General features: G+C 46.7%; 1 protein-coding gene across 1 annotated transcript in view; it reads right to left on the bottom strand.

Moving 5' to 3' along the window:
• PAAF1 (proteasomal ATPase associated factor 1) overlaps window positions 1-15810 on the bottom strand; it is a 153328-nt gene that overhangs the window by 112904 nt on the left and 24614 nt on the right. The window contains exon 4 of the mRNA XM_085623322.1: window positions 7810-7899. Coding sequence (XP_085479448.1) covers window positions 7810-7899 — 90 coding nt within the window. The remainder of the gene's footprint in view (window positions 1-7809; window positions 7900-15810) is intronic.

Here is a 15810-nt window from a genome sequence, read left to right as displayed (position 1 = left end):
CTCTTTCTGCAACAGTCGGAGGTTGCGAGAAAAATACTGGTAATTCTACAGATTGGTTTAGGTGAAAAGGGGAAATGACTTTAGGTAGGAATTTTGGGTTGGTACGGAGAACAACCTTGTTCTGGTGCATTTGAAGAAAAGGTTCTTGTATGGTAAGTGCTTGTATCTCACTGACCCTTCTAAGGGAAGTGATGGCTACAAGGAAAGCTGTTTTCCATGTGAGGAATTGCAGTTCGCATTTATGCAAAGGTTCGAAGGGAGGCACCATCAGCCTTGTGAGAACGATATTTAAGTTCCACACAGGTGAGGGTGGTACTCTGGGGGGGAATTATTCTTTTGAGGCCTTCCATGAAGGCTTTAATGGCAGGTACTCTGAAAAGTGATAGGTGCTGCCTGTTTTGTAGGTAAGCTGCAATTGCTGCGAGGTGTAGCCGAATGGCGGTATAGGCTAGATTACACCTTTGTAGGTGGAGTAAGTAGCATATGATGTGTTGTAAAGACACGTCTAGAGGATTGATTGTGTTATGGCAATAAACAACAAATCTTTTCCACTTGGCAGCGTAGCAGGCTCTAGTGGTAGGGCGTCTAGCTTCTCTGATGACGTTCATACAGTCAGGGGGAAGGTTTAGGTATCCGAATTCTAGGATTTCAGGAGCCAGATCGCAAGGTTGAGCTGAGCTGGGTCCGGGTGTCTGATCTCCCCATGGTTCTGGGTTAGGAGGCATGGTGAGAGGTGTAGCTTTTGGTGTGGTACTACCGAGAGTTCCAGCAGCGTGGTGTACCACGGTTGTCTGGCCCATGTTGGAGCTACTAGGATTAGTGTGAGGGAATGCTGTTGTAGCTTTCGCACCACTAATGGAATTAGTGGGAGAGGTGGAAAAGCGTACGCAAATTTGCCTGACCAGTTCATCCATATCGCATTTCCTTTGGACAATGGGTGTGGGTATCTGGCGGCGAAGCTTGGGCATTTTTTGTTTTCGTGGGTGGCGAAGAGGTCTATCTGTGGATGCCCCCACATTTGAAAGAACGGGTGAAGAACCTGTGGGTGACGTTCCCACTCGTGGATCTGTTGCGTCTGTCTGCTGAGCAGATCTGCCATGATGTTTTGGACTCCTGGGACATGTTGGGCTAGGAGAAAGATTTTGTGTGGAATTGCCCATCTCCATATGCTCTGTGCTAATTGAGAGAGCTGTGGAGAGTGTGTGCCGCCTTGTTTTTGAATATAATACATGGCCGTCATGTTGTATGTGCGAAGGAGGACTGCCTTGCCTGAAATCCGTGGTTGAAAGGATTTTAGGGCTAGAAAGATTGCTAGTAACTCCAGATGGTTGATATGGAGTAACTTTTGTTGAGGTGTCCATGTGCCCTGCACTGTGAGGTGTAATAGGTGAGCTCCCCAGCCGGAGAGCGATTCGTCCGTTGTTAGTATTATCTGGGGAACCGGGTCCAGGAACGGTCGACCTTTGGAAAGGTTTGTGGTGTTCCACCACTGCAGAGAGCGATGGGTACGACCGTCTACCAACACCAGATCTGTCAGTTGCCCCTGGGCCTGGTTCCATTGGCGCGCTAAGCACTCTTGGAGTGGACGCATCTGGAGTCTTGCGTGAGGCACTATGAAAATGCAAGAGGCCATCATCCCTATCAGTTGCATAAACACTCTTGCTGGAAGGGAGTGTTGAAGTACGAATTTTTGTCGCAAAGCCTGAATGCTAGCAATCCTGGCCGGATTGGGGTAGGCTATTGCTTTTGAGGTGTCTATGGTGGCACCGAGGTATTGTTTTATGTGGGATGGTGTTAGCTGGGACTTTTGGTGGTTCACCGTGAAGCCTAGTTGGTGAAGTAGTTGGATTGTAGTGGCGGTGTGGTGTACACATTGGTTGTATGAAGTGGCTTTTATCAGCCAGTCGTCCAAGTATGGGAAGACGTGAATGTGCTGTCTTCTGAGGTGTGACGCCACTACCGCTAGGCACGTGCTGTTGTGACTCCGAATGGTAGCACCTTGAACTGGTAGTGTTGTCCGTCCACTACAAATCTGAGGTACTTTCTGTGAGCATGGTGTACTGGAATGTGGAAGTATGCATCTTTTAAGTCCAGTGTGGTGAGAAAGTCGTTCTGGGAGAGGAGCGGAAGCACCTGCTGAAGCGTTACCATGTGAAAATGGTCTGAGTGTATGTATGTGTTTAGGGGCCGGAGATCTAGAATAGGTCGTAGAGTCTCGTCCCTTTTTGGTATTAGAAAATATAGGGAGTAGACCCCTAAATTTTGCTGACATTGGGCGTTGCCTGGGTGGAATGTTTGGGGGTGTAGATGTTAATTCCAGGCAGTATCCTGACCGAATAAATTGGGTCACCCATTTGTCTGAGGTGATGGTCTCCCAGACATGAAGGAAATTTTGAAGTCTGCCCCCGACCAGAGTGGGATGGTCTGGAGGGAGCGGAGGGGAAGTCATTGGGTAGGCGGTGTGGCAGAGCGGGCGGTATTTGTTTTGCCTCTGCCTTTATTATTGTTGCCCCTATAGCCGCCTCTTTGATAAGCCCTTGTGAAGGTGGACTGAGTGGGGGATTTGTAGGAAGTGGACGCGTTATCTGAGGAGTAGCCTCTAGATGTACTCCGAAAGGAAGAGCGGCAAAAACAGTGCCTAGGAGGGTGTGACTGTAGGGCTCCCATGGACTTCGCCGTATCCGTGCCCTTCATTTTTTCGAGGGCCTCATCTACCTTTGGGCCGAATAGGTGTTCCTGGTCAAAGGGATGATTAAGGATGGAGGCTTGTACCTCTGGTTTAAATCCTGATATTCTTAGCCATGCATGGTGACGGAGGAGGGCACTAGTATTAATGGCCCTGGAGGCTGTGTCTGCTGCATCTAAGGCACAGCGTATAGAGGTGTTAGTAATTGTCTTACCCTCTTGAATTAATTAATTGGCCCTAGTTTTATATTTTTCAGGGAGGTGGTGCATTATGTTTTCCAATTCATCATAATGTGCCCTATCATATCTGGCCAATAGTGCTTGGGTGTTGGCGATACGCCATATATTGGCTGCCTGTGACGCAGTGCGCTTTCCTGATGCATCCAGTAGCTTTGACTCTTTGTCAGGTGGTGGTGCTTCACCTGACGCCTGGGAATTTGTTCTTTTTCGTGCAGTGGAAACCACTAGGGAATCTAGTGGCGCTGGCCCTTTGATATAGGCGGGATCTGTGGGGGCAGCTTTGTATTTATTATTTTTTTTTCTATGCGTGGGTTAATGACCCTGGCCCTAACTGGGTCTTTAAAAACCTCTGACGCATGCTTTACCACTCCCTTAAGCATAGGTAGTATGGAGGTAGACCTAAGTGTGGTATCAAATGTGTCGAGGAGGAAATCCTCCTCCACTGGGTCAGTGTGCAACTCTACCCCGTGATAGTGGGCCGGCCTTTGAAGTAGATGGTGGAACCCTAATGAGTCTTCCGGTGGAGATGGCCTGGAAGGGTAAAGGTCATCTTGTGGGACGTCGGGGATATCTGGATTATTGTAGTCGTCCCATGGGTCTGGGGATCCTGTAGGGGTGGGGTCTTGGGGGCACATCCCCTATATCGTGATATGGGTCCCCCTGATCATCATCGTCTGGAGACGGGGTCGGAGAGCGATGAGGTGGGGGTGGAGAGGGCGGAGGAGGTGGGGAAGGTATTCTGAAAGGAGAGGTAGCAGAGTCCTTCCTCTTTGGAGGTGGAGGCGGAGCTGGTTTGTCCAAATGTCTCATTTTGGAAGAGAGTGCCAAATGTCCAGTTTTTGGATCCTTGGTGAGAGTCTTTTGCAAGGGATCCGGTGTAAATAGTTCCTGTGAAAGTGTTTGGTCCGTCGGCGTCGAAGCACCGGATTTGGGAACCTCCGATTTCTTGGTCGGCGCCGAGATGGACTTCGGCTTGGAAGTGTCAGTGCCGAGGGCCTTATGGGGTTTGGTCGGTACCGAAGATGGCGTCGGTACTGAAGAGCTGGGTTTTGACCCCGAAGGCTTCGGTGCGGAGCTCGGTGTCGAGGTAGAGGTCGGTTTCTTTTTCGGTGCCGAAGTGTGTTTCTCTGCACCGCTGGTAGGCTGGCTCGAGCCCGAGCCGCCGGAAGGCTTACTTGGCTTCTTCACCGGGCCCGAAGGTGGGGTGTGTGAAGCAGTATCTCTGGTCTTGCTTAGGCCCGGAGGCGAAGGCGTGACCGAAGCCTCTTTGGGTGTTGGCGCGGGTGTGTGTGGGGGGGGGGTAATAGTACTCACGACCCTCTGCGCCGGAGTGAGGTCTTCCACATCGGATTCGTTGGCCTCGGAAGCACTGACTAGGTCTTCGGTGCGCTGCTGCCCCGGATCTTCGATGTCGTCTCCGAAGATATCGACTGGAACGGAGGTCGAGGAGTGTACCATGTTCCTTCTGGCTCTTCGGTCTCGAATAGCCTTTTTCGACCTCGAGCCTCGTGTTCAGGGGAGAGGCAGAGGTTGCATACCTCATGAAGATCGGTGTGGGGGAATTTGGACCCACATCGAGGGCACTTCTTGAATGGAGTTCTTTCCATCAGCCCGGACCGGAGCTTGGGTAGGCCGAAAGGCCGCCGTCGATGACTGGAACCGAAGATTTGTCGATGAGAAGGTGCGTTGATTGAGGAGATCACGAACGAAACAATACCGCAATTTGAGGTGAGGATTCCGCTTCGATCGTCGAACTGGAAAATGTTCAGAACCAGAGCGCGAAGATTACAACCGAGCCCGATGGCGGAAAAAAACAATCTGAGGATGGAGCCGAAGCCCATGCGCAATACAATCCAAAGGAGGAGTCACCGACCTCGTGACTTCCAAAGACTTTCCAAGAGGAAAAACAAACTGTAAACACAGCTTTTCTCACTGCCTGGGAAGCATTCAAAGCATATATTAGAAGCATAACTATTTCCAAACACATAGGAGTGCTCAGATCTCTCAGGGATAGATTAACTAGGCTTGAAAAGCAATAAGCACAATTGGAAAGCAACTACCACCATACAAGTGACCCTAAAGTATTAGAGGATATTAAGAGGGCCCTTGGAGAGTATCACGATACAGCGGATAGCGAGGTTAAACATCTCAGCAAATACACCACTGCTAGAGTGTACAAGGAAAGTGAGCACCCAGGGGCCACTCTTGAAGCATTACTGCGTCCTAGGAGGGAAGCGGGGTCATTGTGCATATTCAGGACGAGGATAGGAATCCATTTAATGATGCAGACTTCATTGCAGAAAGGGTTGGTAGGTACTATGCAAACCTTTATAGGTCACGTATTCTCCTGGTGGACGAAGCCATCACAGAATATCTCAAGCACATTAAAATGCCAAGGCTCACTAATCAGCATAGAGAACACCTTATGGCGCCCCAGGAACCTGGGGAGATTCGAGCTGCCCTTAAAACAATGCATGTGGGTGGCGCCCCTGGCATAGATGGCCTTACGGTAGCCTTCTATAAGGCGTAACAAGATATAATTATACCTCACTTGATCACCCTTTTTGAGGCAATGGCCAAGACTGAGATGATGCCCACTCCGATGAGTGAAGCACTGATTGTTACCATCTTGAAATCCAGTAAGCTACCCGACAGCTGCTCTTCTTATAGACCGCTATCGCTACTTAACGTGGACACTAAGCTTTTCGCTAAGGTACTTACGAACTGACGGGCCACTATAGTACCATTGGTGGTCTGCCCAGAACAGGCAGGAGTGGTTTCTGGTAGGAGCATAACCTACAACCTTTGAACAGTATTTGGTGTCATTCAAAGGATAGACCCGAACGTTAGGGCTGCAGCAATCTTTCTGGACGCTGAAAAAGCGCTTGACTTTGTGGAATGGGCTTTTATGGAGGCAGTGCTCCAACGGGTTGGGGTTGGCGTAGTCACGATACTGTACACGATCCCCTACTGCCAGGATACGAATCGATGACACGGTTACCTCCCTCATCAGGATTATTAGGGGAACTCAATAGGGGTGCCTGCTGTCTCCCCTTCTATACGCCTTAGTGACAGAGCCCCTAACATGTGCCTTGAGGGAATACCAGGGACACTGGGGATTGCGCTTCCCAGGCTACCGCCTCATTGTGGCGGCATACGCGGATCATACATTGCATTACGCCCGGGACCCGGAGAGACATTTAACGCCAGTGCTCCGGGACGTTGTTTGGCGGAGTTGTCTGGCCTCAAGGTAAACTGGGATAAATTAATCATATTCCCTTTGAACCCAACAATGACTCCCGTGCAGCTTGACTTTCCTTTACAGTGATCAACAGACTCTGTGTGTATTTAGGCATACAAACTCACACAGATCCAAGTAAAGTGCTACTGGATAATTATGGGAAGGCTATTCACAAACTAGAGAATTACATAATTTGCTGGAATAGGTTGCTCCTATCGTTAATAGGGCGCATCTCTATCATGAAGATGATCGTGCTCCCCAGATCACTGTTTTTATTTCAATGCTCCTTCCGCGCTCCATATTTGTTATTCTCCGCTCCTTGATGATTAAGCTAGCCTGGACAGAGAAGCAACCAAAAGTAAAGTGGGACACTCTTACCTTGCCCTATAACATGGGGGGTGGAAGGGGGGGGGGGGGGACTTGATGCACCCGACTTGGAGGTTTATTATGGAGTAGTGCAGAGCTCAGCGGCATCCTGATCACCAAAAGAAAAAAGTTTATGAATAAGGGGTGAAACAAGGCAAAAGGTCTATACATACCAATGCCATCAAAAGTCACCAAGAATTCTGTGCATAATACAGTGCAAGTATGCCTTAGGTGTGCTTTCCGTGCTATCTGCCCAGGTGGTTTATGTGAAGTTCTCAGTATGAATTAGCTGAGCCCAGAGACAAAGATGTGAATTCTTAGGATGTGAAAGGGTATGCACTTGCAACAATAAGAGAACTAGTTTGTCATACCATGTCCTATTGTAATGCCCAACATACAATGAATTACGTGAAGGACAGCTGAAGAATATTCCACAACTCACTACATTTGCTCATTTTGTTAACATTATCTATTATTTAATGGCTTAAATAGTTTAGATGTTCTACACTTGACTTTAGAGACCAGACTGTTTACCAGGAAAAGATTATCAAGTGTGTGTAGTATTACCTAATCTATAAACCCTGGAACATAATAGATGCAACAGAAGTACAACAGATCATTCATAACAATTATATAAAATATTAATGCCATTGGTTCTAACGGAATATCAGACCAACAAGATGTCATCATTAATGTAACAAAGGAAATATAAAATCATCTGGATTCTGCAGACCAATTTGATTTCAGACTTCAATATATTCTTCAAAATATTTGCAGAGAAACTAGGAGTGAGCGAGAGGGGGAGGGCTGTCAATCACATTGGACTAAAACAATGGGGTTTCTTAAAGGGAAATGGCTTATTTCAACAAAGCCAAACTTTTTTCTTTTGAAGATGGCAGTCCATGAAAAGTCCCAAAGAAGCACAGAACATGATTGAGTGGAACTTTTTTTTATAATAATTGTATCACACATCAAATAAGAAAGTCACATTTCTAAAACAAGACTTTCCTAACACTTTTAGAGTTCCATAATTTACCCATCAGATAGCATTGTTAGTTTCACACTTAAAACAAAATGCATTTACGGATACACGTGCGCACACACAATTTCCATATACAAAACAATTTGATTGAAGACAAAAGTAGTGTGGATTCTGATACACTTCAAGCACTTGGATTGATAAAACAAACATTTAAATGCTTTCTCTATATGTTTTCAAACCATCGACATCCACATGTCCTCCCTTGAGCATATCTTAAAACAGCAAAATAACTCACACTTTTTTGGTGGATTCTGGAGAATGTGGTGTATGGGTCCACAAACTTCGAAGAAGCATTTTCCTCCGGACAAGATACAAGAATACTTTTCTAAAGAGGGGAGGGGAGGGGGGGGGGGGGGAGGAGACAAGACAATATAAATGTTCATCTTGCAATCTGCATAACAGTCATAGGAGCAACATTATTTGTGGCACATCAAGAGTAGTAGTATTTCAGTTCATTATAAAATAAGTAATACCAACAGAAACACTGCTTGCTTAGAAAGCTTAGTATATTTTCCTTTTACCTGGAAAAAGGAAAATAATTACAATGGCTTTGGTCATTACAAAGATAGAAGCAAGGCTTTGTCCTGTGCTAGGTTCCTTTATAGCCAGAGCCAAAATAAAAACTAAAACAAGCATTGGCATAGCCTATAGTTTTCACCTTTGAGACCTTGTAAGTGTTTAGCCATGCAGCACATTATCCATGGTGCTTTGCCGCCAGGGATTGAAGAGCTATAGGATTACTACACACTGGGTCATGATGTCTGATTGAGGAATACACGATGCAGGGGTGTGGAATTCCTCTAGCCGGACACTCAGGACATAGTGGTTGGGGTCAAGGGCAACAAGTTTTCTTGTTTATTTTGTCCTTCGCGGCTAGGACTTTGCCCCCCCCCCCGTGTTAAGCCTTGTTTTTAGCTATTAGGGGTAGTTCGCGCTTAGGCGCCTGTAACTTTTTGACCACATTAAAGTAACCATGCCAAATTTCCGTCCTTCTCTTCCAAAATCATGGGGATTTTAAAAGGTACCTAGGGTTTGTTGAATCCCCTGGAGACCCAGAAATTAGCCAAAATACAGGGTTTGTGGTATTGAAATCACCACCTTCCCAACTTTCAGGGACTGACAGACTTTTGTCAGAAACCAAAATATTTTACACAGTTTTGGCATTTTACTGGGACAGCACCTATTTTTGCTATTTTTTGTGCATTCAAACTCCTTCCAGTTAATGGTAGAAACGGGTATGAAAGCAATAATGGATCCTGGAAAGCTATACATTTCAGAAAAGTAGACAAAATACTGAATTCTACAAGGGATCATTTGTGTAGATCCTTCAAGGTTTTTAGGTCTCGGCTGGCGAAAGCAGCACGCATGCGCTGCTCTAGGCATCCGAGAGCTTCTTGGAATCGATACGGTCGAGGGAGGGGACTTGAAGCCCCGCCCCCTCTTCCCATTGGCTCACGTCATAGCTTAGGCTAAATGCAGGCTTCTCATTGTAAAGGAGGCTTCTTAGTCCCTCCTTGTTGCCACTTTGTCTCCTTTTGGCCCCACCCACCAGGATCGAATCTTTCACATGCGGCGTGATACTGTCTCCTTTAACTGGTCCCTACGTGCTCTTTTCCACCACACTTGACGCCGGGCTCGGCTGTGCTGGCCGCTTTCACGTTTGCATAGGTTTATTTATTTAAATATTTTGTAGGGCGATCCGCTAACATTAGCGGCCGTGCTTTTCACATTTGCATATGCGGTTTATTTAAATATTTTGTAGCGCGGTCCGGCCGCGCTTGGTTATTTACTGTATTAGCCAACCCGTGCTTGTCCTCCGAAGAGGCGCTGCAACACTCCGAACCTAAGTCACACACCTGCTTCAACCCACTACTGCCAGCAATTCCCCGAAGCAATGACTGGTTAATACTTTCTTACAGCATTTCTCAGGGAAGTCGCAGGGACGACAGTGTGATTTAAGCTGCCGGAAACCCGATCTCAAAGTGTCAGTAGGAGCAGAAGCTTTTTAAACAAAACATTGCTAAATCGTGTGCTCACTGCTGCTGCAGCAGGCCAATTAGACGAGCTGGGAGCTCGAGCAGGCTGTCGCCAGGCCTAGCTGCAAGAACAGCAAACATGCTCGAAAGCAAACAAACGGCTGGACAGAGTGTGGCCGTCGGAGGGCTCAGCGGAGCCGCTGACCCCTGCGTCCCGGGCCAGAGCTTGAAAGAGTCTGTGGGGTAATTCACTCTGACATTAGTTAGCAGCGCGAATTACCAGAAACCGATTAATCAGAGAAAGTCTCCACACAGAAGGAGGGTAAATAACCCAAGGCTAACATTCGGAGCCACTTTAAGTTGCGGTTAAGCAGCCGGGCCAGGTGTCAGGCAGGGGTGGTGGGCATCCGTCTTCGTGGACTCTCCTGAGGTCACTGGTGGCTCTTTGGTGTCCTCAGCCATTTATCTGCCCTCGAGCAGGAACATTATTTATTTATCCAGGCGAGACAAAATACTCAAGTATTTCGTAAACAAAGCGCGACTCTTCTCCTAGAGTAGACACTTTTAATTTCCTGTATGCAGCAGACAAAAACACGACCCAGTCCATACACGCCCGCCCTTTTATTTTACTAAGCTCGATACAAACGCAAGAGGCCATTAAAAATAAGAACCTGTGTGAAATAATGACATGGGGTGAAACAAAACCATATTTCAGTGTGATTACAAAGATAGTGGTGGTAGCGTGAGGTTTTCTGCTTCATGGCGCCCTTACCCATGTACGTGTCATTGCTTTAAAGTGTAGCAATACACGTAACAGTGTGTGCTTTACTAAAATGCTAATCCATTTTTTTCTATACAGCACTTTACATTGGGGATTGGCAGGTTTCGAAGAACACCCAATTTTGGATAAACTAAATGGGACCTCTTAAGACAAAGTCATTTGCCCAGGCCCACACTATTTGTCAACTGCGTGAGCTGGGATTACCAAGATCAACGTTTCTTAACTAAATAAACTGTGAAGACCATGAAAAGCATATAATTTCCTGGTGAAACGTGTGCCTGTGATGTAACTTGAAAAGTTGGGAGTCCCAGGTATGGTGATGACTTAAGAACAATAGCTATAACTGGAAGTGCAGTGGACCCCTCAGTCAGCTGTGCTCCGGTGTCGCTGCACCTGCTGCACTATTGATAGCTACGCCACTGATGCTACCTACTCTACCTGCCTCAATAGGACCACAAGTTGTAATAACACTGCCCTGTAGGGCTACTGGGGGGCTGCCAAGCCTCCACCCTGTTCAGTGTAGCGCCTCGCAGCGCTGAGGCTGCAGGGACATATGCTATGCCCGCGGTGATGCCTGTATGAATTCCAACAAACATGGTCGTCACGATGGTCAGAACTGGACCTGTCCTATTACCACTGACCCTTCTGCGCTTCTGTGCAAGCAAAGGATTTTTAGAAGATATGGACAGAAAATACAGCACCTCCTCTGGACACTACTGGCCTTCGTATTAACATTTCAGACACTCACACGAAGTTTCTGAGCTGCCAAAACATGAAAACTCCAGTAAAAAAAAAAAAAAAAAAAAAAATAAAGCGCAGGCACGCACTAGCATGTGCAGTGAAACCGCATGCGGCTTCAATTACAGCATAAACAGCATTACACGCAGCTGAGGAGCAGCAGGTCCCTTGTGCATGGAGTCCACTGAAATAAGTGGGCAGAACGACCTCTTAACTTTAACCAGGGAAAACGCTGCTAACTATTGCCAATGCTTTACTTGGTTCCACACGTTTTAATGACCAACGAAATAAACCGAACAACGAGTGCATTAAGATTTTCACATTTAATTATGAAACATAAATGGAGATCTTCTAAAATCCTGACTAATGTCTATTTGAAAATCATGGAGAGAGTATATAAACAGATTTTGTCTTCATAAGTGCATTTACACAGTATTTCTGTATGTGTAAAGAAAAACACAGCAAGGTGATAAGAAAGCCCTGGGTGCGAACGGTACTAAAGGGTTCCGTTTCCCCCGGTGCAGTTTTAACTCGTCGTTATGCCTTCCATTGGTCAAAAGAGAGGATGTGGCCTAACGGCTACAGTGTCGAACTCGAAGCTGGACCAGGTTCGAGTCTTGGCAGGAACGCTCAACATCCTGTAATTCTGGGCAAATCATTTCATCTCCCTGTGCCTACTAAAATGAATGTGTTGTCTGTAACGTATTGGTACTTATGTAAAGCGCTCCGAAACCATGGGTTCGAGTTCGCACTATATACAACTCAAAAATGGACGAAAGTGCAACAATACTGCAGATTTCCATTCTACAGAACGCTGATTTTTTAATCTTTTTGCGTGCACAAATGCGGTCAGGTAGTAGATCCCAGGTTAAATTTGTGCATGGAGATAAAACCTCAAGTCAGTACGAGAGATAAAACAGCAAGTCAGTGCAAATTTTGTCTAGATTTGTATTGCCGACTAGAGAGCGCCGGGTCTGGTGGCTCAGTGGACTAATGCAGCCACTGCAGGAGACTGTGTTCAACCTCATTTTTTTTTTTATACAAATTTTATTAGTTCATTGAACAAAATGCAATCAATCCCCGTCCCCCATAGTCCGCCCCCCCAGCCAAATCAGGACATCTTGCAATAACCATCCCAGCACATAAGCTACATCTGTACAGCATTCGCCCCAATAATGTCCGTTCTACTAGGTAGTGCATCCACAGGAGTAATCCACCATGAGAGTGCGAGATAGCCAAAATACCCCCCACCCCATCCCCCAACATCCCCCCCAACGAGCCCCTCCTCCCTACCCACCCACCCAAGCATGTCGCCAGTACCTATCAGAAGTACATGTACATCAAAATCGCAGTCATCACCCGTCGAGTCCGCCTCTCGGGAATCCCAACAGAGAGTACCTCAAGAGCAGAGGGGGGAAGCCCTGCAGAGGGCGCTCAAGGAACCGGGGCCCCGTCATCCCCCACCGGATCTCCCCCATCTCCCACAACCGAACATTTGAACAAGTCCAGGAGAGCCATCCATGCCCGGGCCCAGTCATGCGATCTTTCATAGACTGTGTTCAACCTCATGGTCACAGGTTCGAGTCCCGGCAGGTCACTCAGCTTTTCATCCATCTGAGGTCGATAAAATGAGTACCATTGAGTTGGGTAACAAACATCTGTTATTGAGCGCCAAGAGACCTATGGGTGAACGTGCGGTTTACAAATACTTATGTTATAGAGCTCCAAACTTGGTTAATATTTTCTAAAGAGTGAATAAATATTAATGTCCTCAGTAGGAGTTGTTTTGGAACGTTCAATTCAGCAATACTGCTCCCAGAATTCCTGACACTGGAGCGTGTGGTACCTCCGAGCTGTGGTAATACCACACCATAACAGGCTTGCCCTTGCGGAATGCAGGCTAAGCGAGGCAAGGAATTTGCTACTTACCAGTATCCATCTGTTCTTGGCATCTAGAGCTGCAGAGCCACACACTTAGGATAAGATCGCCATCTGGTGTTGGGCTTGGATGATTGCAGGTTGTTGTTGTCTTCGGGAGAAGCCTTTTGGTCACGAGATAGGTGACTCCTCCTCTGGACAACAGTGCGCATGGGCATCCACTCCATCCTCAGATTGTTTTTCGCCATGATGGGAAATGATGGAGTGTAGAAGAATAAAGAGAACGGATGTCCATGTGTAATGTCTAATTAAGACAATGCTGGAACAGATGCAGGTCCCGGGGAGGTGGGTGGGCGTGTGTGGCTCTGCAGCTCTACATGCCAAGAACAGATGCATACTGGTAAGTAGCATATTCCGTTTGAGGCATAGGAGCTGCAGATCACACACTTAGGATAGACTATATAGCAGTGTCTCCCCTAGCGGTGGTCACCTGTATCTGTTGCAGCAGTTTGGAATAGAGTTTTTAGGACAGCTTGGCCTACGGAAGCTTGTTGCTTGGATTGCACATCAACACAGTAATGTTTAGTGAAGGTGTGTGTGGTAGACCATGTGGCTGCTTTGCAAATATCTTCTAAGGGAATGTTCCCTAAGAATGCCATGGAAGCCCCTATTTTACGTGTGGAGTGCGCTCTAGGGAGAACTGTAAGAGTGCGTCTAGCTTTTTGGTAACATATTTGGATACATTTAACTATCCACCTGGCTATACCTGCCTTTGAAATGGGGTTGCCTTTATGTGGTGGAGAGAAAGCAACAAACAGTTGTTTGGTTTTGCGAAAAGGTTTGGTTCTGTCGATGTAATAAAGCAAGGCTCTTTTAACATCGAAGGTATGAAGGGCTCTCTCAGCTACTGAGTCTGGATTAGGGAAGAAGACTGGCAGCTCGACTGATTGGTTAAGATGGAACGGGGAAATGACTTTTGGTAGGAATTTTGGGTTTGTCTTAAGAACCACTTTGTTACGATGTAGTTGTAGGAATGGTTCTAGAATAGTTAAGGCCTGTATCTCACTTACCCTTCGCAGGGATGTGATTGCGATAAGGAAAGCCACTTTCCATATAAGGAATTGCAGTTCGCATTTATGCATAGGTTCAAATGGAGGGCCCATGAGCCTTGTTAGAACAATATTTAGATTCCACACTGGAGAAGGTGGTAATCTGGGAGGAATAATTCTTTTGAGACCTTACATGAAGGCTTTGATGGCTGGTACCTTAAATAGTGACAAGTGTTGTCGATTTTGTAAGTAGGCTGCTAACGCTGCTAGGTGTAGACGTATGGAGGAATACGCTAGATTGCATCTTTGCAAGTGTAGTAAATAGCAAATAATGTTTTGGATGGAAGCATCCAGTGGACGTACATTATTGTTAGTGCAGTAAATGGCAAATCTTTTCCATTTTGCAGCGTAACATGCCCTAGTAGTAGGTCTTCTAGCTTCTTTTATGATATTCATACAGTCTGGTGGGAGATTGAGGTAACCGAACTCTAAGACTTCAGGAGCCAGATCGCCAAGTTCAGTTGCTGTGGATCTGGGTGTCTGATTTCTCCATGGTTCTGGGTTAATAAGGCCGGGGAAAGGCGCAGTTTTTGATGTGGAACTAGCGAGAGTTCCAGGAGTGTTGTGAACCATGGTTGACGTGCCCAAGTGGGAGCTACTAGAATCAGTTTTAGAGACTGTTGTTTGAGCTTGTGTACCACAAATGGAAAGAGTGGGAGAGGCGGAAAAGCGTACGCAAATCTGCCTGACCAGTTCATCCATATTGCATTACCCTTCGACTGTGGGTGTGGAAACCTGGCGGCGAAGGTTGGGCATTTTGCGTTTTCGTGTGTGGTGAACAGGTCTATGTCTGGTTGGCCCCATTTTTGGAAGAATGGAAGTAGGACTTTGGGGTGTAATTCCCATTTGTGGATTTGTTGTGTCTGTCGACTTAGGAGATCGACAATCTGGTTGTGAAACCCTGGAAGGTGTTCCGCTAGCAGGTAGATGTTTTGGGGAATTGCCCATCTCCAAATGTTCTGTGCGAGTTGGGACAGTTGGAGAGAATGTGTCCCCCCCTGTTTTTGTATGTAATACATGGTCGTCATGTTGACTGTGCGGATGAGGACAGTTTTGTTCCTTAGATGTACTTGAAAAGATTTCAGTGCTAGGAACACCGCTAGAAGTTCTAGGTGATTGATATGGAGCAGTTTTTGTTGAGTGCTCCATTTGCCCTGAGTGGTGTGTTGTAGGAGATGGGCTCCCCACCCTGTGAGAGATGCGGCGGTTGTCAGCACTACTTGTGGAAGAGCCTCTAAGAACGGTCGCCCTTTGGACAGGTTGATGGTGTTCCACCATTTCAGCGAGCGAAGTGAGCGACTGCCACCAACACCAGATCGGTAAGTTGTCCGTGAGCCTGGTTCCACTGTTGTGCTAGACATTCTTGCAAGGGGCGCATTTGCAGTCGTGCGTGAGGCACAATGGAGATGCATGACGCCATCATGCCTAACAGTTGCATAAACACTCTTGCTGGAAGAGAGTGTTGAATTTGAAATTTTAAGATGAGGTTTTGTATATTGGCTATCCTGGCTGTGCTGTGATAAGCTATGGCCTTGGAAGTATTTATGGTGGCTCCCAGATATTGATGTATGTGGGAGGGTTGCAGTTGAGATTTGGGATAGTTGATGGTAAATCCCAAGTTGTGTAAGGTTTGAATAGTGCGGTGAGTGTGGAGAACGCATTTGTCGAAAGTATTGGCTTTTATGAGCCAATCGTCGAGATACGGCAAGACATGGATTTGTTGTCTCCTGAGGTGCGCTGCCACTACTGCTAGG

Source organism: Triturus cristatus, chromosome 8 (genome assembly GCF_964204655.1).
Source record: "Triturus cristatus chromosome 8, aTriCri1.1, whole genome shotgun sequence".
Classification (NCBI taxonomy): Eukaryota; Metazoa; Chordata; class Amphibia; order Caudata; family Salamandridae; genus Triturus; species Triturus cristatus.
The sequence above is the reverse complement of the archived record's forward strand: the minus strand, read 5'-3'. Positions and strand labels throughout refer to the sequence as shown.